At 38.3% G+C, this 27,757-nt stretch overlaps 1 protein-coding gene across 1 annotated transcript; it reads left to right on the plus strand.

Annotated features, from left to right (window-relative positions):
* Positions 1 to 27,757, plus strand: CHIC2 (cysteine rich hydrophobic domain 2). Its single transcript, XM_420705.8, has 6 exons — positions 1 to 279; positions 7,541 to 7,595; positions 7,742 to 7,897; positions 17,722 to 17,778; positions 17,945 to 18,004; positions 20,726 to 27,757. Exons 1-6 carry the CDS (start codon positions 161 to 163, stop codon positions 20,774 to 20,776), a joined length of 498 nt encoding a protein of 165 aa, XP_420705.1. The 5' UTR covers positions 1 to 160; the 3' UTR covers positions 20,777 to 27,757.

Consider the following 27,757-nt stretch of genomic DNA (forward strand, 5'->3'; position numbering starts at 1 on the left):
GCTTCCTCGCCCGGAGCCGCCGTCTCGCAGCCGCTGCCTCGCCGCGGGCCTGCCGCCGCCCGCTCCGGCCCCGGGACCTGGGCCTCCCGCCGCCCCCCGCCCACCCGCCGGGCCCGCCGCCTCGGCTTCCCGCTTCGACCTCCCCTTCCCGGGCTCGGCCATGGCGGACTTCGACGAGATCTACGAAGAGGAGGAGGACGAGGAACGGGCGCTGGAGGAGCAGCTCCTCAAGTATTCTCCCGACCCGGTGGTGGTGCGCGGCTCCGGCCATGTCACCGTGTAAGGGCCGCGCCGGGGCCTGCGCGCTGGGGGCCGGGGCGGGAGGTGAGAGGAGGCCGGGGCGGACCGGGGGGCAGGCGGGGGACGGGCGGCGGGCCGGGGCGGGCTGCGGACGGCGGACAGAGCTGCTGCCGCTGCCCCGGTGCCGCTGCCCCGCTGCCGGCCTGGACCCGGTGGAGGTCGCCCGGGGCTCGCAGGTGAGCGGGGAGCTGCGGGGAGGCGAGGAGGATGCGGGGCTGTGAGTAAGAGAGGAATGTGAAGCGCGGGTCCGGAGCGGTGAGGTGTCAGGAAGTCAGGTGCGTGGGGCTGTGTGGGGTCAGGAACGCGCTGCGGGGCTGTCCGCGTGCCCGCTGCCCACCCGCGGTCACGTGCGGCCGCCCCGAGGGCTCTCGGGGGCAGGAGGAGTCTCTGGGACGTCTGCGGTCTTGTTGGGTTGCGGTGGGTGCACGTGGTTTCACTTTGTCTGACACGGGAGTTGCTGCGAGTTTTGGTTTGCAAATATCCCCGGCGCTAACGCTGTGAGTTGGTGTGGGGCTTCTCAATAATTAAGCAGGTGAGGGTGACTTTCCTCCGGTTGGTTCCATCGGGTTCACACTGCTGAGGCATGGGGTTGTCAGCTGTGATGTACGGCTTCGGATCCTGAAATAACAACCTAGAGACAAAGCGGTGTGGCAGACTTTATGTAAATGCTTGTGTGTGTGTGTATATATGCATTAAAACAAGTACGTTTTAACTGTTCTGCAGGACTAGCCTTGCAGCAGAAGCATCAAAGTTGAAGGTATTGCGTTCTACTACTCTGACTCCTGTGACCTCTGCTCATTTCCAGATACTGACCTGTCCAGAAATCTGGCTTTAACTCTGGAATAGTTTGGTGGCGCTTTGATTCATCGCCGCTATAATTGATTGATATTATGAAATGCTGACAACGAGGTGGTGCAGATTGCCAGCTGGCTATAAACAGGAAGCAAGATGTGATAGACAGAGTGGTTTGGAAGCTTGGGAGGGTGTGGAGTGGGCAGGAGGCTGTGAAGCCCTCTGAAGGAAAACATATCCAAAATATGCAGCGTATGACTTTTGTATTTCAGTCTGTTGTGATCAAGAAGTTTTTGTCATCCAGTGGCTGTTTGCCATCCGTGAAAATAAGCTGGTAGCCTTAATCTTTTTTCTGGTGAGCAGATCAAGAACATGGATGGTTGTCTTACTGACAGGTGGAAATATATCAAGAACTGAAATTGAGGCAAACACTGATTTCTTCTCCAGTACCCAAAGACGAGTTGTGCAAGATCCGTTAATAAAGCCACGAGGAAGCTTGCATACCATGTCTGTGACTGGTATGGACTTTGTGGCTGAAGGATAGCTGCCTCATTAATTGTTTATTAATGGTCACTAGCTCGTTATAACTGTAATACCTTCCTCAAAATCTTAGTTCTGTAGCTTCTGGATGAGTAATGAAATGTGAGCGTGGACCTCCAAAATCACGCAGTTGGATCTTAATGAACTTTGTTTATTGTAGTGGGTGCACAAACAGTTCCCTGAATAGCGTTAGCCACTTTCACCTTTCTATAGCCTATAACATTTTTCTTAGTGATTGAGAAGCTTATTACTAGTACTTAGATCACCGTCAGGCCACTCACTTGTTGAATTTAAGAAATAGGTCAAAGTGTACGTGTCTGAGTAGTTTGTCTTGCCTGGTATAAAAGCATGTATGTGCTTTGAAGGCCTGGCCAAATTAAAAAAAAAAAAAATCAGTGGTTAAATAAAGTGACTACTGGATTGATTTGTCTCTGACTCTGCTGTTTAAAGAGGTGCTGACTGCTTTTGCTGTGTGTGTACTTAAATAGAAGCTCTCTTTTTCATTGTCTTCTGTCATATCCTCTCATCTTCTATAGGAGTCATAATGTTTTGTTTGAAATATGTCATTTCCATGACTACAGATTAATGTCAGAAAGGCATTTACTATTACTTGATTTCATCCAACAGACAGTGAAAATGTGTGAGAGTCCTTTCTAAGCTGAGTATTTAAGAGAGAGTCAAAAGAATTCAGGTAAATGTTATCCAGATAAAACATATGAAGGCCTTGCCTTCAATTTTGGGACTTCTGTTTGATGCTAAGAGTAATCCTCTTTAAACTCACTATTTGGAGCATGCTGCACACAATTCTTTATTATTTTTTAAAGCATTGTTTTTAAAATATTTAAGTAAGCCATTTTCACACAAGCAAAGTTTCCGTATCTCGGTACTCAGTAGTAGTATTTGAGGTGGCATTTGTTTTCTTGAGGAGATCTCTTCTGGTAACAAGAACCTTGACAGCTGAGAGAACACAGAATATTATTTACATTATTTAACTGAATTGAAAAATGCAGGGTATTTCATACTTTTTTTTTCCTCAAATCTTGTTTGGGTGGGAGGAGAGGTTCAGGATGAGTTTGAAATCGCTAGGAGAAGATCTGTAATAGATGTTATCTTACTGCACTTATTTCAGTGGCTTTTTCTGGGCTTCCCTGTTCCTTGACCAGCTGAGACATACGTGCCTTATCCCAGGCTGTATTAGCTGGTAAGGCTGGGTTTAATTGTCTTCTGCAGCGCCAGACTGATAGAGAGCTGTTGTGATGTGCTTCTGAATGCCTTTCTGTGCTGTGCATCTTAGTGCGTCTTGTGTTGATGCAAGATAACTGTTCGGGGCATTGTGGCAGGGAAAAACCTTCAAAAATATATTTCTGTGGGAGTGAAAAAGAGGATAATGGAAGAATCATGCATGGGAGAGTGTTAAGATTTGTGGAATCTGTGTATTTTGTAAGAGTTGCGAACATGTGGGACTAATGAGCCCAAAAAGGACTTGTGGGTACTGGTGGGTGGCAAGTTGGACATGTGCTAGCAATGTGCCCTCACAGCCCAGAAAGCCAACCTTATCCTGGGCTGCATCAAAAGGAATGTGGCCAGCAGGGGAAGGGAGGTGATCCTGCCTCTCTGCTGGTGAGACCTCTCCTGGAATACTATGTCCAGATGTGGAGTCCTCAGTACAGGAGAGACATGGTCCTGTTAGAGTGTGTCCAGGGGATGGCCACAAACATTGCATAAGGGATGGAACACCTCCCCTGTGAGGACAGGCTGAGAGAGTTGGAGCTATTCAGCCTGGACAAGAGAAGGCTCTGGAATGACCTGATAGCGGCCTTTCATTATCTAAAGGGGGGCTATGAGAAAGAAGGGGACGGACTCTCTAGGAGGGTCTGTTGTGACAGGACAAAGGGAAATGGTTTCAAACTAAAAGGGGGGAGATGTAGATTGGATATAAGGAGGAAGTTTTCTACAATAAGAGTAGTGGAGCAGTGGAGCAGATTGCCCAGAGGTGTGGATGCCCTGTCCTTGGAGACATTCAAGGTCAGTCTGGATGGGGCTCTGAGCAATCTGATCTAGCTGTGTGGGTGTCCTTGTTCATTGCAGGGGGAGTTGGACTGCATGACCTTTAAGGGTCTCTTTCAACTATGATTCTGTGATAGATGAGAAGGATGGAAAAAATGGTTTAGTGTCTCAATAAGAGATGACAAAGAGGAGGAAGATAATGTCTATCAGTTTTATGTGTTAGGAAGATCAGAGCTGCGGCCTGAGAAAAGGTGGTGTGTTGGCTGAGTCCTATACTGTAATTTTTAACCTTTGAAGGTTCCACCTCTCACCAATTCTTTCTCCCCCCTATAAACAAGGGTGGTTCTCAGCTGAACCTTTCAAGCAGAGACATGTTCAAGAAACACTTTTTCAGGTTCCAGGAAGATTAAAGGAAGTGCTCATGCATGAGGTGAGCGTGGATGTGTTGAAAACATGGAGATCATGGTATGAAATAAGGAAGGGCATAGAGCAAACAGAGGATTGTATGCTTTACTGAGAATGGAGTGTTGTACAAAAGACATCTAGTGCTAAATGAGGACAGCTGTCCGAGGACATGCAGCTCCAGAATTTTATTTCAAGTCTTTGATTTTAAGACAGTTTTTGCTGCTTTTTCCAGAGCTCCTGTATCATTACAGTGAAACTGTAGCAGTGTTACGTGTAGTTCTTAATCTTTTAATTTCCAAATTACAGCATGCGGTCAACAGTGATAACACTGGGATCATATCATTTACTTACCAAAGCATTTGAAGTATGGAGTCATCATTTTTTACCTCCTACGTGTGGCAACTGTAAAATAGAAAGCTCAGAATGCTATTGGTGGCTGGTTAGCTTTGATGTTTCAGTTTAGCTATCCCAACATATATTAAACATTGCCACAAATCTTGAATGCTGAAGTTTAGTCTCACATGCTTGTAGCTTTACTAAAGTGCATCTGTATTGGTCAGGAGTTTCCATGTTAGAAAGTTGCTTTTGAAGTAACTTACAATCACACGAGGCAATATGATTGTTTCCCACGGGGAGAGTGGGGAAAAATATTTTGTCTACTTTAAATATTGATGTTTTATTCTAAAAGACTCAGGTAACTCTGGAGCTTTCAAGTTGGGTTGTCTTTGTCAGGCATATAGGCTGTAATCTCCATGAATATTGGCTTGTGTTGGAAGCTGTCGGTATTTAAATTGTGCATTTACAAAAAAAGCTTTGTTTCTGTTCTGCTGATTTCCCAACCAAACTTCAGCATGAGACTGCAATTATGTTGTTTTGTGATTTCACTGGGAACAGGGGGACTTGGGCTTTTGCTTTACCTGCTCGTGCCTCAGGGTAAAGACTTTCCTTAGCATTGCAGGTAGAGGAACAGCTGAAATGCTTTCATCTCTCGGTGCAAGGCTCAGCCTCGCTCCTGTTTGAGGAACAAGAGTTGCTTTGGATGGAATTATCCTTACAGCTGGCCACTCCTCTATTGTTTGAGTTCATGCTTAATCTTTTCTGGGTGTTGAAGTATCAGGTACATGAAGATTGCTTTGTGATTCATTCTTTGAAGATGAGTCATTTTAGAGAGAACATGTCTCTGTTGAGTGGATGGACTTATTATGTAGTAGAATGCCGTTACCAGGCTTGGCTGCATATGAAATATGTGTGGATACATGAGATTTTTTTCAGCACTTGGTTACATCTTCAGCCTACTGGCAGTTTTAAGTAGCTTAACTGATAGGGCACGATGTTTCTGACATAACCTTTGCCTGGGTACTAGGTTTCACTGGAGATTTTGGGGAAATGTAGAAGGTATCCTGTCAGTGGCAGGAGTACGACTCATTTAACTTCTGCAGAACATATGTAGGGGTTACCTATGGCTTCACACCAATAAGCCATCTACCCTGGCATGCTTTTGCAAACTGTGGCAGTGGCCATTGCTGCTTAGAGGCTGTGAAACCCTACCTGTTCCTGGCATCTGTTTGCCCTATAGTCTCTGGCATCTGCAGCTGTGTAGGGGTAATGTATACTTTAACATTTGTTTCTTTTAGTGCTTGTTTGACTGGGAACTTGTCTAATCTGCCTTAAAATCTGTTGGCACAGTCTGCCTCTATAATCTCAAGTGAAAATAAATCCTGAAGTTTGCTACTTGCAGTTTAAAGAAGCTCTTGCCTTATCTGTTTAAAATCAGTCTCCTGCCAGCTTCAGCCCTTTGCTGTGGGATTTGATGATTAACAGTTGGTCATTCACCTTAACCACTCCCTTCCCGAATCTTTGTACTTTGATCCCATAACCCCCTCAGCCTTCTGTTTTCCAAGTTGACATCAGCCTCATGGTCTTATAAGGCACCTGTTTTACTCCCTTAGTTATATCAGCCTTCCTTTTCTCTGCTTTCTCTCAACTCCAAGTTCTCCATGAGATGTGGATGCCAGAAGAGCAACCAGTACTGAACATGTGGGCATACAAGGGTTTTATGGAGAGTCAAAATGATGCCCTATGTTGTGGTCTTAATTGTCTAGCTAATGGTTCCTAGTATGTCTTTCCTTGCCACTTCTCATGGCTATTACTATTGAGCTCATGTTTTAAGAGAATCATGCCTTGAGAGCTGTAGCTGCCAAACTAAGTTGAGCATCATATAAGCATAGTTTAGATTAGCTTTCTCAAGATTCAGCACCTCTTATTTAAGTTCACATGCCACTTCTTGTCCACTTGGTTTTGTGAGGTCTGTCTGCAGTGCCTCTCCATTGGTGCAGCACTTAACTGCCCATTGTCCATTTACATACTTGGACACGCTTGTCCATTGGCAAGCAGAGCATTCAGTTTAGTAAGAAAAAGATTGCCTGAGGAATATCTAGCTGCTCAATGAATGTATTCTCAAATAATTTCTTTAAAATAGTCAACTATTAGGGCTGAAGTTAGCTTGGGCACAACTGAGCTGTGTAATTGATCTTGCTGTCAACATTGAAGTCTTGAGTAGTTTAATTTCTGATTTGCTTTGTAGTATCTGGTGGTAATTCTGCATTGATTTGTGTTCAGGAAGTTGTTAATTGCAAAATAAATTTTGACCTGAGCGTTGCTTTCCAAATTAGTAACCTGTCATAGGGTTTTAGTCCCTTGTATAGTCCCTAAGCTACAACCCAGACTGGATGCCAGAAAGCATTCAAGTTTTCTTTGAGATGTGTCCATTCATGAACCCTGTCAGCCAACTGTAAGATAGAAAACCAACAGACTTTTCAGTCTTTTTATTTTTTGATGATGAGGTGGAACTCATAATCCTGGGATCTTCCATGACCCAGAACAGCCAGTAATCCTAGTCCATCTCAGACCTTTTCATAGCTTTCCATTCTCGATTGATATGGATGTTTGCTTATTTCAAGTTAGCATTTAAACTATGTTTAGTAAGTTTCAGAACAGAAAAAACAATCTAACCAGTAATTTTTTTTTTTTCTGAATAAGCAAGGCGTTATTGAACCCATTTTTATGCTTAGAACAGTTTGGTGTTACTCCACTTACACCCTGCTAAATGAGCTCTTCTTCAAGATGCATCTGTACTGGGTGGAGTGGGAGGGTTCGCACTATGGTGTTACCTTTCTATCCTCCTTTAAATACCTCTCGTTTGTCATATTTGATACTGTTGCTTATAAAGATTTTGCTGAGTTTAGGGAAGAGTCAACAGTGGAATGTTGAAACAAGCAATGGAACTTTAAAAGAGCAAGATTTATTCCAGACTGTTTATGGTTGCATATTTCTGCATGTTAAGATAGCATTAGTAATTATCTGTAGGAAATATTTTTTTTTTCCTTAAATCAATGCTGTTCTTTAGGTTCATATCAGGTGCTCATAGCTTGTGTCATAGGTTGGGGTTATTTGTGATTCTGGTATATCATATGGAATATCATTTTGTTTTTTTCAGGTTTGGACTAAGCAACAAGTTTGAAGCAGAATTTCCTTCATCTTTAACTGGAAAGGTGAGTATCTGTGAATAATAATAAATCAAATTCTAATTTTTTTAATATTAAGACTTGCTATTAAAATAGCAAAAGCTTAAGTTGTGGTCCATTCAAAGAATGAGTCACACTGTTGTGGTAATAGGTAGTTTGCTTTTTTCTTGTAGGTTGCGCCCGAAGAATTTAAAGCCAGCATCAGTAGAGTTAACAGTTGTCTTAAGAAGAACCTTCCAGTAAATGTACGATGGCTACTTTGTGGATGCCTTTGCTGCTGCTGCACTTTAGGTTGTAGTATGTGGCCAGTTATCTGCCTCAGTAAAAGAGTAAGTTGAACTATTATTACTTTTGGTAGTCAGAATTGTATTGGCTTTGTTCTTTCTTTTCCCTTGTTTCTCATATCCTCCTTTTTTCTTGTCAACTTTAATAAAGCATGCTACCACTTTCGTAGATGAGTTTGATTTCATACATTTTGATCTCTGTTGTCTGTCATACCACTTAAAATAGACACCAGTCAAAATGCTGAGCTTATAACTCAGTGACTCGTAATTTAGCAGTGTTTCTGCTAGAGCTGTGTACTGTACAGCACTTACTGTCATACTGAGCACTTTTAGTAGCTTCTCTGTAATACTGTTTGGGATCATCAGAATTGGGCATTGATTGATCGTTTTTTGTGAAGAGTATGTGAGGGGTTTCTAATTATACTGTGACCTAAGTAGCCATATGCATGTGTTTACAAATGACTTTTTTAAAGATTGTTTTATCTTCCTTCCAATCTGTAGATGATTAAGATACTTTTTCTTGCATCAACAGCTAGAAATTTGTGTTTTGTCTGTGTCTGCAACACGTAGTGTATTGTTCATAACAGAAGCTCCTTGCATGTGCCTGATTTTTTCACCTCCCTTATCCCATTGCAAGTAATTTTGCAGCTCTCCCCATCTCTTCTATTTTCACATGTGTAAAAATTTTGGCTAATCTGATTTCACTTCTTTGCAAGAAGTTGCTGTGCATCACCATCCTCTTCTTGTATGGGCGCTGTAAAGCTTTCCAGTTCATGGTGATGCTTGTGTGTATTCCATCTTGTGTAATACCTGTTAATGCTGCAAATCACTGTACTGTACACTGAGCACTATCATGCTTTTCTCTACTAAAGACCTCATTTTACACAGTCAGTAAATCAGTGCTCTAAAGTTGACAGTGGTTGTATGCTTCTGCAGTGTGAGCTTATAATTTTATTTGCTCATCTTTTCAATATTGATCAAGCATTTGCAGATGGAGGCTTCTGCACAAATGCACACCTGCTCAACCAAGTGGCGTTGCTAAAACCAGAAGTTGTGCCAGCTGCTTTTGTAGTTCTAGTATTGGTAATACCATTATATGCTGTAGAAGGTATGTCTGAACTCCTGAAACCCTCAGGTACTGAAAGCAAGCAAACAAACAAAAAAAGAATAGAGCATAATAAAACCAGTGCACATTTCTTTTGTCTAATTTTTTGTGAACATTCTAAGAGTGTTCTCTTGGAGGGATTACTTTAAACTAGTTTTAACTGTATGCAGAATAACCTGCTGGTAATGTTGGAGTCCGTGGAAAGATACAGTTGTTGTCAGTTTAAATTATTTCAAGCCCTTGGTTTTGTACCTTTAAGCTGTTATGAACTAGTGAGTTTCCTGTAGGATGACTGTATATCCATACCCTGAAAGTCTGCTGCAGGAAATCAGCTGATTACTTCAATGGATAGATTGGTGACCTAACAAGCTTGCAGAGAGAGCTATTTTCTATTCCAGGTCTATCTCTGTTAAAAACACAAGGGGAAACTCACATCTTTACTGTCTATGTTTAACTTTCAAAGGAGAAGGCTCCTGGTGTTCTTAAGTTTGATCCCTCTTCTCCTGTAATGCGCTGTTGTAGCGGAAGGTAACCTGGTGGTACAAAGTAGCGATGCTTTTGGGAGGAGGAGGCTGATGTCTCTTAATCCAGTACTGAAAGTCACTAGTAATCTACTTCTTAATGCATTGTTTAACAGTCAGGAAAAAAAGGTAAGGGCTCATAGTGTCTGGGTCCAGGAAAACAGAGTTTCACTCTGGGGAAAGAGGTTCTGCGTAGGAACCTAGTGAAGCAACAGAGGAGTGCTTCAGTTGAAGTTAGCTTGGGATGGGAGTTATGGTAAGCTCTCTTCCTGAAGGATAAACCTGGAAAAAATGTGTGGATACACTGTTCAGAAGAAATTGCTTAAGGAATTCCACATCTTTTCCTGCACTGAAGATGGGCGAGTCATGCTGGACTTACAAACTTAAACCCTGGTGAAATTAAAGGTAGGACTCAGCTGCCTGAACACTGTGTTGTGCCACTGTGAGTGGCGTAGTGGCACTAGACATTATGCCTACAGCCTTTCTGATAGCACTGAATAAATGTGTTCAGGCTGTTTGATTATTGCTGTGGAATGAAAATCCTTTAAGTCAGATGTTGTGGCAGCGTCATTTGTCTGTATCAGCAGCACAGCATATAGATGTCTGCTTAGAGGATTATTGTTTATCAGGTGAAGAACTCAGAACTCAGTTGGGTGAGTTGATGACTATAATACAGGGGAGTATTAATTAAGTGACAAATACAGGAGTGCTTTCCCAAATTGTAATCCTGGAGCTGGCTGAGGAAGACTTAATGAATTGAAAACAGCACTTTCAGAGTTTTGAATGTCACAGTAATTCTTTTTTCTTCCTTACTGCACGCGATAGCTTTTTGATTTCTAATACGTGAATGCAATCAAAAATGTAGATTATTTTGAAGCTACATGCTTTGAATGATTATTTGTATAAAGGGAATATATGCTTATTTTTGTGCATTTATGTGAAAATTAAGTTGTGGATTTGTCTCGTTTAATCAGCAAACTAGGAATTTTTTAAATCGCAGACAATTGCAAGCCTGATTGTTAATTTTTATCACTTCAATGTATTTCCATACAATGAAAGCTTTCCCTTCACTGTGTTTTTCTTTTCATTACTTTGTTCAGTGTAGGTTCTGGAAGTCTTTGTGTAGTATTGTTTCCTTTCTTTTGCAGTGAGGTATTAGAGAAAAAGCCTGGTACTCTTCACCAGTAGAATAAATGTTTAATTTGATTTAGCATCTTATTGCCTCTTTCCTTTAATGTGGTCTTGATTGGATTTAGATGAATAAAAGCTGCAAGAAAACTGCAGGAAGTACAGTCCCTTATTTGCAGATCTGGATCGTCAGTGATCTTCAGCAGTTATACACAGATTGTACCATCCTTCCTGGGACAAGTTCCATGTTGTACAGATGGACAATAAGTCTTCGAGTTCTTTTTCTTTAAGTAAAAAGAATGACACAGTGAGTTATGATTCAAAAATCCCTACAGGCTGAGGTGCCCACTTGAAGCCACTTTTTCAAATTAATTGGCAGTCATTTTCAGTACTAAGTGCTGTTGTTCTCTATGTGTAAATGGGTTAAATAATTTCAGCAGAAACAGTAACAGTGAAAGCTATGATAAAATTACCATACCTCTAGATTTCTTAATAGCTAGTATTCTGCATGTAAATTGCATGTTTCAGAAGGTTCATAAGCAGTCTCTTAAAATGAGTAGAATGAGATATTTAAGAGCAGTCTGTACGAATGCTTTCAAGTGCTGCTTGTTTGTTTTTGAGTTCAAACAAAGCTGATGAATGCTGCTTAAACCCTGTTATTAATTGTCACTTACATAGCAATTTACATCTTCAGAGTGCTGTATAAACATAAGCTAATTACAACTTCCAAACTGCTGATTAAATTAAACATGCAGTAGAGATGCAGGATTAAATTTATGGGTGATAGTGATAAAGCACATTAGTTCTGTTTATTGCTGCTATTAATACATTTCATTTATTTTCAAAATTGAAGAAGAAAAGATTTTCTTCTCTCTATACCTGCCAGGAACTCAACACTAGAGATGCTCTGACATGGTAATACTTTTCCAAACAGTTTGAAGGGACAATCATAAAACAAAAGGTGCTGCTTTTTTTTATATTCAGAATCTCTTTTCTTATAAGCTTACATACTTAATTTGGAAGATTCTTGAAAATTGTAACATTTTTGTTTATTCTAACCAGAAAACATGCAAAATTTATAGTGGGCCTGGTCAGGTTAGTGAAACTTTTTTAAAGAAGAATTTGTGTGTGCCGAACATATAGTTTTTCAAATCATCTCCTTTTTAGTATTGATTCTGAAGGGTGAGACAGCTCTTCTACAAGGAGAAGACTGCAGGAGACCATGAGTCTTCCACTGTTCCAAATGCATGTGGAAAAGTGACAAGTTACTGTTCGTTTTGTTCCCTATTAACTTATTTTTCAAATTTGGAACAGTGATGATAATGATGGAAAATCTTAATGTAGCAAAATTTATTTTTTCCAAGCTAATTGATTATCTACAGGATCAGCACCCCTGGGATTCTGTGATCTTCTGGCTCGGTCCTAGAGAGGCAGGATTCTAGACACTGTTCCCTTCAGAGGGAATCTTCAGTGTGCATGCTAGTGAAGTGCCAGATCTTGCAGGGCCTTCTGAAGTTGTTTTGCTGCTTTGTGCTGCCTTTCATGTAGCTTCTCTTCCGTTCTTTGTTCCTGCCCTTAGATAATCCTAACAGCACGAATCAAAGGCTTCCTATTAATAAATGAAACCTGGGAGTGTTCCTAGGAATTGGAGCTTTATAATTTGTACTTGTAGGAAGGTCCGTGGCAGGCGTTGGTCCTGTATTGTGTAACAATTTCTAGGCATTATCAGGGTGCTCCAGACACTATGGGTGGTTCAGCAGTTAGGAAAGCTTACTAATGGAGATGTCAGCTCTTCCCTGCCAGCTGGCTTCAACTAAATGGGAAAGTTTCTGGGCACAGCTTCATTTCCTAATACAGTTGTAACCTGAGATCATTGAGTTTCTCCACCTATGCTGGCCTTGAACTATATTCTGTAGCATGTTACTAGATACTTTGGAAATAAATGCTCGAGATCCAAACTGACATCTTTGTAATCTTGAAAGGACAGATGGAGGTAGAATTGCAATCTGCACTCAGTATATAACTTCTCGCGATGGACAACACCAGATTAGTTATTTGGTAGATTCTGTTCTGTTCTCATCCCTGCTGTGATCAGTTCTACCTTCTGTGTTCCGTGTGGCCCTTTTTGTGATGGTGTCCTTCAGCAGGAGGTGAATGCCTTTATCATGCCCAGAACTGAATCAATTTGGAGGGAAGGAGATCTGTGGCCTTAGTGACAGATTCAGAGCTGGAATTTCATCTTGGAATGAAAGAATTAGAAGTCCTTATTTACCACTTCAAGTGTGGGGTAACAATATTAGTTATCATCTTGATGCTTCAGGGATTGAGTCAATATATGTCTGTCCAGGAAATGTGATGTGGAAAAACACAGTTAGGCCTTCTCAAGGGAATAATGCTTGTTTTGCCACGGTCAAGATTTTTCACTACAAGGCTTCTCCATGGCATGAAGTTTCCACCAGAAATGTTACGTTTGTTTGCAGATATTATTCTGTTTGTGTAGTATGGGTTTCGCTCACTTTCTTGCATGGATGCTGCAGTGGCTTCCGATATGAGCACTCTTAAGCTTGTCTTTAGAAAGAAGTACCTTAGCTGCTAACAGGAGAGGTGGTGCAAGATACACTTAGGTGGTTTTACAGACACCTTTTCAAGCATCTATAAAGATACTTATAGTTCAGTTATGTATGTTTTGATTATAATATCGATATTTTCATGCCACTAATATAGAACTTAAAACTGTTTAGACTTTCACAGTCCACACATTACAAACTCTACGGAAGGCATTTTAGTACTAGAAGCAACATGCTGTGTAGCAACGCTATCTACAGTATCAAGACCTCCATCTAAGCTCTGCCTATAGTATGTTTTTACATTTCTCACACAAATATGATGAATCAGTACTTGATATTACCTGCGTGACAACTATATAGCCACACTTTTAGAGTAGTTTGGGTTTTTTTTTTTAGTTTTCAAACTTTGTGAAAGATTTCAATCTCTGAAAGCATTTGTTTGTGAGAGAGGTAGTTCAGGGATGTTCTGGCTTGTTGAAAGTGAGCATATAACACTGTGAATTGGTTAACTTGTAACTTTATAGGTCACTATTAGGGGTGATAACTAAGTTACTTGGGTGTGAATTTTGTAGACCAGTATATCTTTGTCTGGAAAATTAATAGGCATTCCTACTTCCATCATTTGTTTTTCTTTGAATGAAAGGAGATAGCGGAGTTCAGAGTTCTGATAGGATTCTCAGCTTATTTTCCTTGAGATGTATTTGGAATTTGGGCTGTATGACCATCAACCAAAAGCTTCTTGAGTTGGTCTCCTTGTATTGTGAAATTTGAGCATAAAGTATGTTTATTTTTCAAAGCAATATTCGAGATTATTAATACTTGATTGTGGTAAGGCTTTATACTTGAAAGTCTCCATGTGCAGCTTATGGGGCTAGCATAGCACTACATTTGCATAAATGTTGGAAGTTTTCAGATTCAGATCAAATGGATGTAAAGGGAGATTCTTCTGCTGTTTCCAGACAGCTATGAATAAAATTGGTAATGATGAATAGTGTTGTTACTGTCTGCATTGTTTCTCCACTTAAAGCAAGGGGAGTTACTCAAAGGAGCACATTTAGGTATCACATAAGACCTTTTGTTTAATATTATGTTAGTCATTCGTTGAGTTACAGCAGGAGGTGAGGGAGCTTTGGCTCATTTGCTAGTACTGCTTGATGCAGTGTGTATGTTCTGGGTCAGGCACTGCCAGGAGCCTTGTGTCTGTACAGCCTCACAGTCCAGATCGTAACTGCAACCTAACTTCACTAGACACTGCGAAGACATAAGAGAAAGCTCCTGTGGTTGATAGTACAAGTGGCGCTTTAATTGTATTAATTACTGCCTTTTTTTCTGTGTGAAGAGTTTATAGTTAGTCTTTCTGATATTTTTCATGTTCAGGGCAAAACTTTATCTAATTGAGAGTAACACGAATTGGTAAATATGGATTCTGACTTGGGCTTTTTTTGGTAGTCTGAATTTCCGAAGAATACAGTCATACATTAACATTTTTACACATCTTTAAAGTCATTTCATAGCAATTCTTTCATTAAAGGTTGCATCTAGACTGAAGAGATCTATGTCACAAAGATGTGTAGACAACATTAAAGGCTATCTTGCTATTTTACAGACCGTATTACAAAGCACACTTTTGTATCATTGGTATACTAAAAACTATATTTGAATTGCAGTTCCAGCTTTGCTCAAATATTAAAGTGTTTTCTAAGGAAAAAAATGTAAAAGCTGGATAGTGTTAGATCTTTCTAATAAGCAAGTCTCTCTTCCACTTAATTTGTGCTTTTGTTGTGGCTAACGAATAATTTGCCGTATAGGTTTTTCTGTACACCATTGACAGAATATATAAGCTTGTCATCCTAGTGTGCTGGAAATGCTACACTCAAATCAAGTGTTCCTTTCTGGTTTTGTATATCCTCACCTGCTCCTCACTGTAAATCATTGAGATGTCAAGAGCAGTGATTAATTAAGCTGCACGTGCAAGTGCTTTTTTTCACCTGTCAAGTAGGAAGAAAACTTACTATAGTGAATTGTGTGATGCTGCTTAATTCATTTCTTTTTATTCCAAGCTCTGAGATTTGCAGAAATAATTTACAGTCTAATTTTCATTAACGTTTTAGTATATATAATGTGGTGTGATTTGGGAGCTGTGAATATCCCAAGTTATGCTACAGGAGGGTTTGGATGTACATCCTTGGGAACACAAATGATCCTGGTCACAAAGCTGCGTGTGTTTTTATCTAATGCTGGTCAAATGACTTAAAACCGGGCTCCTGTTTAAGAGAACCAATTAATACTACATAACTACCTATCAGTTTCTTATTTATGTGTATGCGTTGTAATATATTTGTAATTTTATTGGAATTTGAAAAGCTTAGATGTTTTTCACACTCTTTTGGGCAAACAATGAAATTAAATTGTATAGTGATCTTAATCTATTATTAAGAGGTCCCGGCAAGGAAGATTACAAGGTAGATTCAGGTTTTGAATCGGTTTTGCCATTGGTTTAGCAGCGGGTGGGCAGGCAGATGCCTGCTCAGAGTAGAACCTATTGCCATTTTTCACCATTGATAGAGTAGCCTTTCAGAGTCAATGAGCTCTGTCAATGTGAGCTTGTCAAGGCTACAACTTCATAGACCTGAGAGGCGGTTTGAGAGGTCAGCCCTTTTCAGGTTTGCTGTGATGCAAATGAACTTTAATGCTTAAACAACTATTGGAATTTTTATGTCTGCTCCTTGTTCTTTTTTCTTCACAAAGTCATTGACGAGACATTCAGTGCTTTTTAAATTGGAAGTTGCATTGTGCTAAAGACCTAGTACAGATTTACGGAGGGCTGAAAGCAGTTAGATCATGTTCTTTTCATGGTGCGATTAGAATCAAATCGATTTCCCTACAGCCTTCAGCATTCAGATGGCAATTTTAACAAAGCTTGGGGGCTAGACAAGGGACAAAACGACTGAACTGAATGTTAATTACACTCTGCAGCCTTATTTTCTTTTGATTTGGAGCTGACTGGCAACTAAATTAACAAAAGTGTGACCATAACTGCTGCCCTATTTTCATTTAAAAGGAGAGCAGACTCTAAAAGGCTATCTTTACAAAGAAACAAGTGAGGTCTACTGATTATTGTTAAAGGGCACTGTCTTTAAAAACATAATAATAACAATAACCCCCAAAACGCTCAATTCCAAACTGAAGTGATAAATTAGTCGCTGGCACCTCCACCTCTGGATAATTCCTTGACTTACGCTTTTTAAAATACAGAATAATAAAAATTCAGTTTAATGAGTATTTATGGATGGCAATGATCTAATTTTTAATCACGTGACCGCACTCCATGCTTAGCCGGGCTTCCCTGTAGACACCGCAATATTATGCCGGAGAGCAACTGGAGTTTTCAAAGCAGAAGATGTTAGTATTTGGTGGGAAATGAATAATTTGTTGTCTAATTTTTATTTTGTTCAGACGTTCTTGTTTGCCAGGACTGCATTTAGCTTGATTTGTTAAGCTTCATTTACAGTACTTGTATTTTGTAGGAATAGCAGCAAGATGCTTTCTCATCCCTTCCCCTCACCCCTCTGTGCCTTGTAAGGAAGCTGCAGCTGCACTAAGTTGTATTTGATCCTTGTCATTGCTCCGTCCTTTTGCACCTGCAGCTCTGTTGGTCTCATCTTAACACCTGGCACCATGAATTATCCTCTATTTATTCATAGTCAGTAGCAAATCCCATTTAGAGCTAAGCAGTATATATTCTGGCAGTCAAATGACCATAAATGTCAGAATGTATTTCTCAAATGTAAATACAACAGAATAATTGTATTCAAAATGCCGTGAAACTTTACAGTGCAGAAAGTCCTTTAGTGCTTGTGTGTGTGGTTTGAAAAAGCTGCGAAGAAACAGATTTCAGAATTCTCTATCTGAAGTGTCAACTGTGGAAAAGACAGGCATTTAAACTTGGCTTTAGAATCCTAAATACTGGGTTTGCTCTTTATACAAATCGTAGATTTTCTAACATTCGCTTCTGTGAGTTACTGAAACTTTTTGCATTTCAGATTCGCTCCCTAAAATCTGAGTATAAATGTGACAACTCCTTTTTTTGTTTGCTCAAATAGACGGCTGCGTGTTTGTACTCAACCTATGACATTGTAAATACTGCTTGCAACTTTTGTCTGCTGAAATGCCGACCTTCTAAGAAGTGGTCTTTAGACCACTGATACCACTGAGCTATGCTCCTGCATTTATACTTAGGTCACGTTAAAGTTTCTGTAATAGGTTTTGAAGCTGTAACTGCTATGAAGGTGTATACATGTGAACAGATTTTGTTCCAAACTGGTTATGTCTTTCTACACTGTTTTGGCAATAGCTATTCGCGTGTCATAAAAAAACAACTTTCTCCACTGGTTACTTTTTAAAACCAGGGAAGTTTTGGTAGTGCTGCAGACCACACTCTACTCAGTCACTGTCCCGTACCTCTCTCCTTTTCACACAAAAGCAGCTGCAAAACAAAGTTTTTCGAGAACCACTCAAGAGTAAAATTCTTTCTCATTTGTCTTCCAGACACGAAGATCGATTGAGAAGTTATTAGAATGGGAAAACAATAGGTTATACCACAAGGTGAGTGCCGCAGGGAGCAGCTTCGTACTGTTGGAGTTTGAATTGCACAGTATGGAAACAGATGCTTTTGTTGAACGAAAAATATGAAAGGTGGACAAATGGGCCAGTCTGTGTGCTGCAATAAAATACAGCTCATTTTTCTTCTTTTTCTTTCCTCCTTGTCTAGCTGTGCTTGCATTGGAGACTAAGCAAAAGGAAATGTGAAACGAATAACATGATGGAATATGTAAGTTAAAGGGCTGTTTTGTGAGTTTCTCTATTAAATGATCATTTATTTTGCTTCTGATCTTATTCTTTTCGTGATTATTAATCAGTAAAGGTGTCAGGAGCTTAATCGCCTGAGTGCAAGGATTTTCTACGGTTCACAGATGCATGGTTTCATGTGCGGGACTGATTTATAAAGTTATGAATGACTTGAAAACAAGGCTTCACTGTGTTCTAAAAAATAATAAATTAATTGCCAAGATAAAATAGCTCGAACATGTGCTGATGGAGTGTGAAATTTTAGATGCTGTATAAAGAATAATCACAACTTTGGTTACGCAGCAAGTCAGATATGGCTGTTTTATATGATGCTAATCAAGTCGAAAAGTATGGAAGAAGACCTTTCAATTAAGCTGTTGGAGCTTAAGAAACCTTTAGCCTTTTTGGGTTTTAACTGCCCCTTATCTCAAATGTCTTGAAAGTATCTTTATTTCAAATTGACATCACTAAAATATTTTCAAGTTCAGTGCTTAAACTTACAGCTCCAGTCTTTGGCTGAGACCACATAAGCCTTTTGAAGAAAGGCACATTGATAACTTATAGGACATAATATATTATACATATGTGGGATTTCAGTTTGTTTAGCTGGCAGCGTTCTTCCTTGTTCTTAATGCTGCTTATGTTTCCATTTTGAAAATCTCTTGGAGATAGACAGAGGGTACAAGAGAGGGTGAAATTAAGCTGCTAAAATGTAAGATTTATTTGAACGTGCAGAATTTCATGTAACCCTCTAGGAAGTAGGTGACAGGAGGAGTTAACTATTTTTTAAAATAAAGAATAATCTTTGAGAATATCTACTGTATTAGTTCTAACTTACCGTACAATGAAAGATCATGGATACTTTGTCTATTTTTTGAAACAACAAAGCTATCAGGCATGTAAAATTGATTTAAAACCTGGTTAAATAGTAGGAAATTATATTAACCTTTTCCTTTTAGCCTTTTCTATTTTCCTGTTTCTACATTAGATCTGATTTCTAGCCTGAAACATAAGATTTTCAAGTTTTCTTTTGCAGAGTAGCTCTACTCCATTCACTGAATAAGTAGACACTTTGTATCACCTTTTCTACAAAACTTGTTAATTTAAATAAATCTGCATAAAGCAAACTTCACCAAGTAAATTTGAGTTTCTCCTGAATTAAGAATTTTACCTGATTTATTTTTCTAAGGAAAAACTTTGTTCCATCCAATGTTTTGTAGATTCAATTGGAAAAAAATGACACCAATACAGATAGGTTTGAAATGCAGTGGCTCAGCAGCATTTTAAGATGATCATTTATTACATTAAATACAGTTCAAAATGATTTGAACTATTTGCATTAATGATATGTAAGAATGAATGTAGAACTCTACAGGGTGATGATCTGAGGTTTTATTTTCAGTCTGTGGAATGAAACATTGAATATGCGATCTATGGATATGTTTAATCAGATTTTAAGAACTTCCTTCTAGCATTTCCTCAGTTTCAGTTAGCTAATTTTTAGTCTCTTGAAAAACCTACCTTTAATGTTGTAGTTCTGATTTAATTTTAAATATATACATTTTTCAAAACAAGTGCTTTAAATTAGGCTCCTGTTCACAAAATACACAGCCTTATTCGCTTCATATTCTACACCCATTGTTGGAGATGCTAAATTGTGTAAGGTGGTCATACTCCCTTGGCATAAACACAGACTTAGTTTTTCTTCTTGCTCTCTTTTTAAACCTTGCCTGAATATCAGAAGCCCTGGGAGCTCTCCAACATCCAGTGGTCAACTCACATCAGCCATAAGTGGGTTTTGAGCTGTTTGCGTTGCCTCAGAATATCAAAGCACTTCTGAGTGTTTCTAAAATTATTTATATACCATTCAATTTTTAGTAAGAGTTGGCCTCATAAGTCATGTTTTTCTTTTCTTGTGTTCAGTATGTAATCAGATGGGAGCATTTATTTATACTCTAAGCAGCCGAATTCTATTATTCTTTCTGATTAAAAAAAAAAAAAATGTTTAGAACTTTTTTTAACTCTATGGAAGACCAAGCTCCCCTTACAAGTAAATGAAATCTTTAGCTATATTACCAATTGCATTATTAATTTTTACTAACACAACCGTCATGCTATTTGCTGGTCTCATGAAGAATGAATGCTTAAATTTTCTTGAAACTTTCTATTTAAATATAAAACAAGATAACTACTTGAATTGCATTCTTGACCTTACAGTACTGGGTCTATGTAGTTAAAATTTGAATAGGGACTTGAAGCATAATCATACAGAAACATCAGTTAAGTTTCCAGTTAACTACTTGCAGGTTTGTTTGATATGCAAATTTTTCAGTGGTCGATATGAACTTCTATGAGTTTTGAAGTGTAGACTTGTTTTTAGAATCCTATGCTGAGTGGAAACGATTACAAAGAGAATTACGTATGTAATTGAAAGTGAACGTTGCATCCATTTTTGGTTCTTTCCGTTTGTTAATATGTGTTTAGTATTAGCAGACAAACTTTTTTGTTTCTTCTTGGTTCTTTACTAGTTACGATTTTCTTCCTCCAAAACATTCTATTTAACTTGATTTTTGTACCTGGTGGAAGTATTATTACCTGATGGACTTCAGAATAAAACCAAACCAAAAAAAGTGAGTTGTCATTGTGATAAGTAATAGGGTTGCTACTGTCATTTAATACCTGTTTTTTTTTTCTTTTTGTGCAGGTCATCCTTATAGAATTTTTACCAAAGACACCGATTTTTCGACCAGATTAGCATTTGATTTATTTTTAGAGACTTATTCAAGTATGTTGTCTTTCCAATGGTGCCTTGCTTGGTGCTCTCCTGGTGGTGACATAGCATTGGTTCTACAGACTCTTGTGGTGTTTCCATTCTTTTTTGTTTGTTTGTTTTTGTTTGTCCATTTGTTTTAAGAGCATGTTCTAAGTGCATTTGGTCAAACTCTGCAAAGTCATTTCATGCAAATGTTAACTACTACTTAAGTTATTACTTTTACTACTTCTGTTTGTTAATGTATCTTGATTTTCAGAGAGTCTTTTATGTGTGCGCGCGTGTGTACATATATTACTATAAATACACAGCTGAAAATGTTCTACAAGTGAGCAGGTATTTTTTTTTACCCCTAAATGACAAAATTGTTTGATTGTACATCGTGTAAGTCCTTTTAATTATTAGTTTATGTGCTGAAATACCATCAAAGATCTACCTAAACTTTTGTCAGTGACTAGTCAGCTGTAAATATTTTTATTTCTTTTTGGATATTGGCTAGCTTCTTCCAACAAAAGAGGGAAATAAAGTTCCTTTTGAAATTGTGCTTTTTGGAACTCATATGCCATTGCATTAGTAGGAATCTCTGTGCTTTCCATGAAGAAGTCCTGTCAGCTGGTTCTGAAGAAGTTCTAAACTTAGAAGAAAAAACACGAAGTAGAATGACTTTACTCATATTAGAAAATCGTTGAGAGAATTGCATGCATCCAATTAGTAGAATTCAAGATTTCAACAATATATTAGTATATAAACCAATGTAAAATATATTGGTTTATAACGTAGCAGTTTTAATTCAGGCTAATGCCACGTTTCATTTTATTTGTACCGTTTACCAGATACAGTATACAGGGGTGCAGAAGGAATTGTTTTACTGAAATTTTTTCTCCAGGCAGACCTTTCAGGGTTGTTTTTATTTTTATTTTTTTTCATTTTTCATTTTATTTTAAGCCACATAAGCAGAAGAAAGTTATTGGACTAATCTTGAATAGTACGATTCTGGATACAAATGCAGGTGCCATGTATCAGAAATAATCAAAGCAAGGTCTGCTGGTCAGCAGTGTGGATTCAATTATGCTTTATAATTATGTACTGCACCCTTGCTTCTGCTCATTGCTTTTGGTTTACAAAGCTTACTTTCTGCACAGTATAAAGACATTTTTTTTTTAAACTGGATATATGATGTATGCTTGGGTCAGGCCAGTTGTGTTTTATTTCTCCTGCTTGTATTTTAGTTGTACATATCTTCACACATAGCTTTTCTAAATTGCTACTCAATCATATTTTAAAGTTTGCTTTATGTATCTAAAATTACTGTACATGAACGTTAATGTAAGCTATGAATATCTTCCTTGTACAGTTGTGGTAGCAAGCAATAATGTGAATATATGAAAAACAGATATTATACTCTGCTTAATATTTGTATGAATGAGAAGTTGATACCACTACAAGAGTAATTTTCTCTTTTTAATCTTTTAAATACAAGTTTTATTTCAAGGTAATATATTACAGGTACCTTGATGCTGTGAACTATTTTTCTATGTCTTCAAAATATTTATTCTCTGTAAAATATTCTCTAGTGAATATTATGTTCCTAAATGTTTGATAGTGGGAGTGGTCTAGGAAGTTTTAAGTTTTCTTAAATTCATATCCCTGTATCAGCTCCCCAAAACCATCCATTGCTCAGCTTTTGTGTGAATTCCTGCTGTTTACTTTGAAAGTAGCTCAGCTCTGCTTTTCATACAAGCCTACAAGTGTTTCTTTCATTTGACTGAAGGTGATTTTTTTTAATTAACAGGTATCACTTTTGTGCTATCTAGGTCTTCTGGGGCCCACAGTAGTTTCTATCTAAAGAAACTAGTTACAATGTTTATTTCTATTTCCATTTTAAATCAGTTACAGCTTCTTTAATACAAATCTGGTCTGCAGCGCTCCTCACACCCAGAAGTATTGTTGTAATCTTGGACCAATTTCAGCCTGCGAAGGAGGACAGAAGCTTAAAGCTGATGGCAGCTGAGGTTCTGGAGGTTGAGAGTTGCAGGGATGAGGTTGAAAATGAACTGAAATAATAACTAGTGTTAATTATTGGTGACCAGAAATGCATATTGATTTCTTGAAGTCTCAGTTTTCAATAAAATGAATGGTGAATTTGCCATGCCTAGATTTTATTATCAGTGTTCTCTGTTGACAGTGCAGGCAGATTTATTGCATGGATGCAGATTTATTGCATGGATGCAGATTTTTACTGGTAGTTTTTTTAGTTCAGAGGTGTAAGGTGGCAATGGCTTGTAATATGCTCAGAGCAACTGGGCTGGGTGTCAGCCAATGACCTTAGTTTGTTCCTCAAGCTTCCCATACTGTATTCTGTGACACTGTGACTACCTTGCCAAGCCTACCGATTTTTAAAGCTAATTTGAGATTGATATGTGCTGAAACAAGTGCAGTGAATGCAGTCTGACTTAAAGATTTGAGGAGAACATCTTGTTAGTAAAAATACCACATAAGCAGTAGTGCTTTCTAAGAACTCATCGATTTTTAGGTGCATCTGCTGTTAGGTATTGCTGTATTTTCCCTATCACTAATTCTCTGAGAATTCTATTTGTAGAGGGTCCAAATTAGGGCTTGGAGCAAATAAAAGCCTAAATCCCCCAGTGAGGTGGTAGACTAGTTGCCTTTTAAAACGTTTCTTATCTTATTAATATCTCTGACTGAGCATACTACCCAGAAAGCTTGAAAAAGTGCATTTGTATATAGATGAGTTTTGCTCAAAAGCATTACTCACTGTTGAGGTAGTACACTTGCTTGGTAACGTTCTTACTAGACGTTTCAGTACAATCCCTTTCCATTCAGTAATTACAGTAACAAAAATTGAACTGAGGGAAAACTTCAATAAATCTCCTACTTAAAGCGTGCAGCAGTCAACAGGATTTTTCTCTGTTTTTTTTTCTAAAATATTTAGATTGTGTTATTTTGTATGCCAGTAAGAACACCTATTACCTTGTTTTTGTCCAATTGACCAGGGATGACATTGTTTGAGCAGGTCAGAAGCTATAGTAGAACTTGTAAGACATAGGCTGTTCTTTGCTAAAATAATTATTACATTAGGCTAACCTAATCAGCTTCTAGTAACTCAGCAATTCCTACAGATCTTATCTATTCCCAATTTCCTTGAATAGTGAAATTTAGATAGCCACTTGATATTAATCATTTAACAAACGATTGTTGCTAATTATGTCTGTTTCACCTTTAGCCTGAATAACTACTGGTAGAGGCATCATTGACTCCCTGTGAAAGCTAATTATTGTTTGTAGGTATAGTGGCCTTCAGCTAGTCATTAAAGAGTTATTCTGTAAAATAATAATAATAATAAAAAAAAATTATTCTTTTAGTGGTAGCTAGAAATAAGTTTTGAGGCAGAAGGGCTTTCTTTCTGACCATATATAAGAATTCTGTAGAGTTTATCTCTTGATAAATAATTATAATGTGAAGTTTAAACTGGGTTTAGCAAATTTCACCAGAAATTAAAATGTTTGGAAATAGGTTATGTTGTGTAATAGTTTTAATACACTGTGTATGCAAATCCAAAAACATCTGTAGCAAATCTAAAATTTCTTATGATACACAAAACCAGGTGAAGTATATTATAAGAACTTATTTACAGTACTTAGACCTAAGCTAAAATCTGGAAATTCATTTGTCAAATGACACTTATTTTGTAACTCTCAAGACCATGTGCTGAGAAAATACATATTCTTTCTGAGTTATTTGCTTACTTGAAAGTCAGTTTTCATTTTTCATTATGTAGCCCTGAAGGTTGTAGGGGAGAGCTTTAAAATGCAATCTGTAACTGCTCGGAAGGCAGAAGTCAAAGGGAAAGAACTTGTCTTCGTTCCCTCCTCCCAGAGTCTTAATTTTAAATCAGTCCCCTTGTTTTGGGAGCCCTAGCTTATAGTTTTTGAGCAGCTGGCAGTAATGCAAATTGTCCACCAAAAAGCCACCATTTGAATTCTGAATAATTTAGAGATCACTTTAATTGAAGAGGCAAAAAACTTGTTAAGCAAAGGAAATCCCTGGTTCTTCTAAGTTCTTTAAGCACTGCTGTTAGGTAATTAAAAGAAGGATCATGATGACCCTGCATTTGGTCAAAATCTAGATGATTTTATGTAAAGGAAATGCTCAATTAGAGAGGTCTCAGAGCCCCGAATGACTGTCTGGGCTCACAGTAGTGACTTACTAATGAAGGGTAAGAGGAGCTGGCTAGTTTGTACCCATGACTAAAATAATTTATGTTGCTCTTCAGCTACCTTGCTTACAAAAATAAAGCATTTAAAAAATGCAATCTGTATTTGTCACCACTAATTTGCTGTAATTTCCGTGCTGCTTCTTCCTAAAGCCACATTGCATTTCCGTTATGAACAACTAAGTGTAATGGTGGTAATAATGCCTTTAATAGCCATATTGTAGGTAGAAATATTAACTACTCAGGGACTAATAGGAAATAGGAAAACGGAGTTTATGAGCTGAATGCCTGTCTGCATGAAGGCTTACTTGCAAACGGCACCCCGGAAAACTTCTGATTGTATTATGCATGACCATTGTGAATGTTACCAATATATGGCAATGAGAGCTCTATTTACCCTGTATTATTAGGCTGCTGAATGTCATAGTATGTTGATTAAGGATAAATGAACTTGCTTTTTTTTGCTGATTTGGGCGGAGTGATTATTTCTAACGGTGCTACCTTCTTCATTGCTGTGTTTGTTCTTTGTATGAAGTTCTCTCTTCAGGCTGGATGTATCAGGAGGTGCTGGTAATGAGGGAACTGTATAATTCCTAGGGAAGTAGAAACATTTCAAGGAGAGAAATACCCAAAAGCAAACGCTTTCACTGCAAAAAAACACCATCCTGCATTTGTTTTTCATTGGTTATAGATATCCATTCAGGTTGTTTTGTTGGTAACGGTGTTTTGTAGCTCATTGATTTCTTAACCTTCTTTCACAATGGTGTTTCAGTCAGCATGGGCTGAATTAGAAATTATTTTTGCAAATTCTTTTTAAAAAGGAGTCCTTGTATGAAACTGTTTCTTGACACTTGTTCTGATGTGTGCATCTCCACCACATGGCATTTGGACAATACATCTTTTATTAACTAAACGTTATTGTATTTATTTAAAATTCTTCTGCTTCAATTAGCTCATTAATGTTGCATTAAGATTTATTATCTTGAAAAAGATTAATAAATGCTTGACTCTTGAAAATACAACAGACCGTTAGGAGGAATTTAATGGAACACAGAAATTAGGAGGAGCAACACACGAAAGACTGAACTCGAGGTTTAGGTTTGTAATTGTGTGTACTGGAAAACAGTTTTGAACCATATGAAAAGATATAAAATAGTGGAAGTTAAGTGAAGGCTAACAGTCCATTTCAATAATTACATGGAGCGTCTTCATTTCTATTGTATTCTGTTATAACAAGTGTGCTATTATGCAGATAGGGAGATAAGCATACTTTGTAACTCAGCATCTTTCAATTTAAAATATCCAGAGCAGAAAGGAATCACTGGTGAGAGCTGCACAGTGAGTACAGACTGGTCTTTTCCTAGGCTGGGGCCTGTAATGCACGGCTGCTTGTTTCCAAAGACAATTCTTGACTTGCCCAGGCAGCTCCTGTCATATGACAGTATGTCTGTGGGCCAGGAGTGGCATCCAGTTAGGATAGCTTAAGTTCAGGTAAGTAGAAGAGACCTTTGTAGTTAGTTTTTAGTTCTATGGAGAAGGGAACCATTAACAAATGCTCGTTTTTGGAGGGCAGATCTTACCAGCTTTGCCAAAACACGCTTTTTCTCTTCGTTTTCATCATTGATAGTTACTTTGCCTCATATTGGAAACTAGACTCAGTAGTTAGCTGATGACTTTCTTCTGTTGCAGTGTTTTAGGTTTGAGAATCCCTTGTTTATGTTCATGCTTAGAAATGAAACAAAACAGAAGTCAGATATCCAGATGCAATAGAACTGATATTTTTAGTGTGTCTGTTTAAACTGATTTAATTGTACCAGAGCACACATCTCACTCATCGACTGTAAATACCTCGGCTCCTCTGTGCTTGCAGCAGGCTTTCTAACTTATTGGGGTATTCAGTGTGTTCATTGTGTGGTGATTTTACCAATGAGTGGTTTGGTTCAGTGAGGTAGGGAGGAGTGCGGGGCAGTTAGAGATTTGGAAAGTGCAACTTGTTTCTGTAGGAGACCGAATATGGCAAAGAGAATAGGAAACTAATCCCGAACATAAAAACAGCAATCAAGTAGGAAATGGTGCCTAAATGTTGTGTGCTAAACCAGCCCAACGTAATTCATTTCGTTTTAAAAGGTCGCAGACTGTGCTTAGGAAGAACTTCTGCTACTGCTTATTATGTTTAGGAAAGTGAGTCCCTTAAGGGGTGATAGCTTTCAAGATGGCAAACGTTTAAATAAAATACATATTTTGCATCTATGCTACATCTATAAAGCAGAAAATGCATAAGCAATAATTTAACATGGAACTGGATGTTAAGAAGCTGCTATTTATATGGACTCAATGCCTGCAGAGGATTCCCTTTAATGAAGAGTTTAGGAAGATAGGGTTGCTGTGATTTTTGCTGTTGTAACATTCCTCTTCAAATATTTTAAGTCTGGATGAGAGTCTGAAAGCTTAAAGGCCAGCACTGTGTTCACAGGGCTTTGGAGAGAGAAGATAGGAAGAAAGGGACTTCTTTTTAAGGCTGCACAATTGTAAATACATGTATTTAAGAATATTTAACCACGACCGCTAAATTACTGAAGTTAATCTATTGTTGAATTATAGAGTATTATTTAATACATCCGCATTGTTTTTCCTGACCTGACCCAGAATTGGAATGGACTCCAATATGATTTTTTTTAAAGGCGTTTCTTAAGTTGTCTGTATTACAAACCAATAAAATGTTTGTTAACTTA

This window comes from Gallus gallus, chromosome 4 (assembly GCF_016699485.2).
Source record: "Gallus gallus isolate bGalGal1 chromosome 4, bGalGal1.mat.broiler.GRCg7b, whole genome shotgun sequence".
NCBI lineage: Eukaryota > Metazoa > Chordata > Aves > Galliformes > Phasianidae > Gallus > Gallus gallus.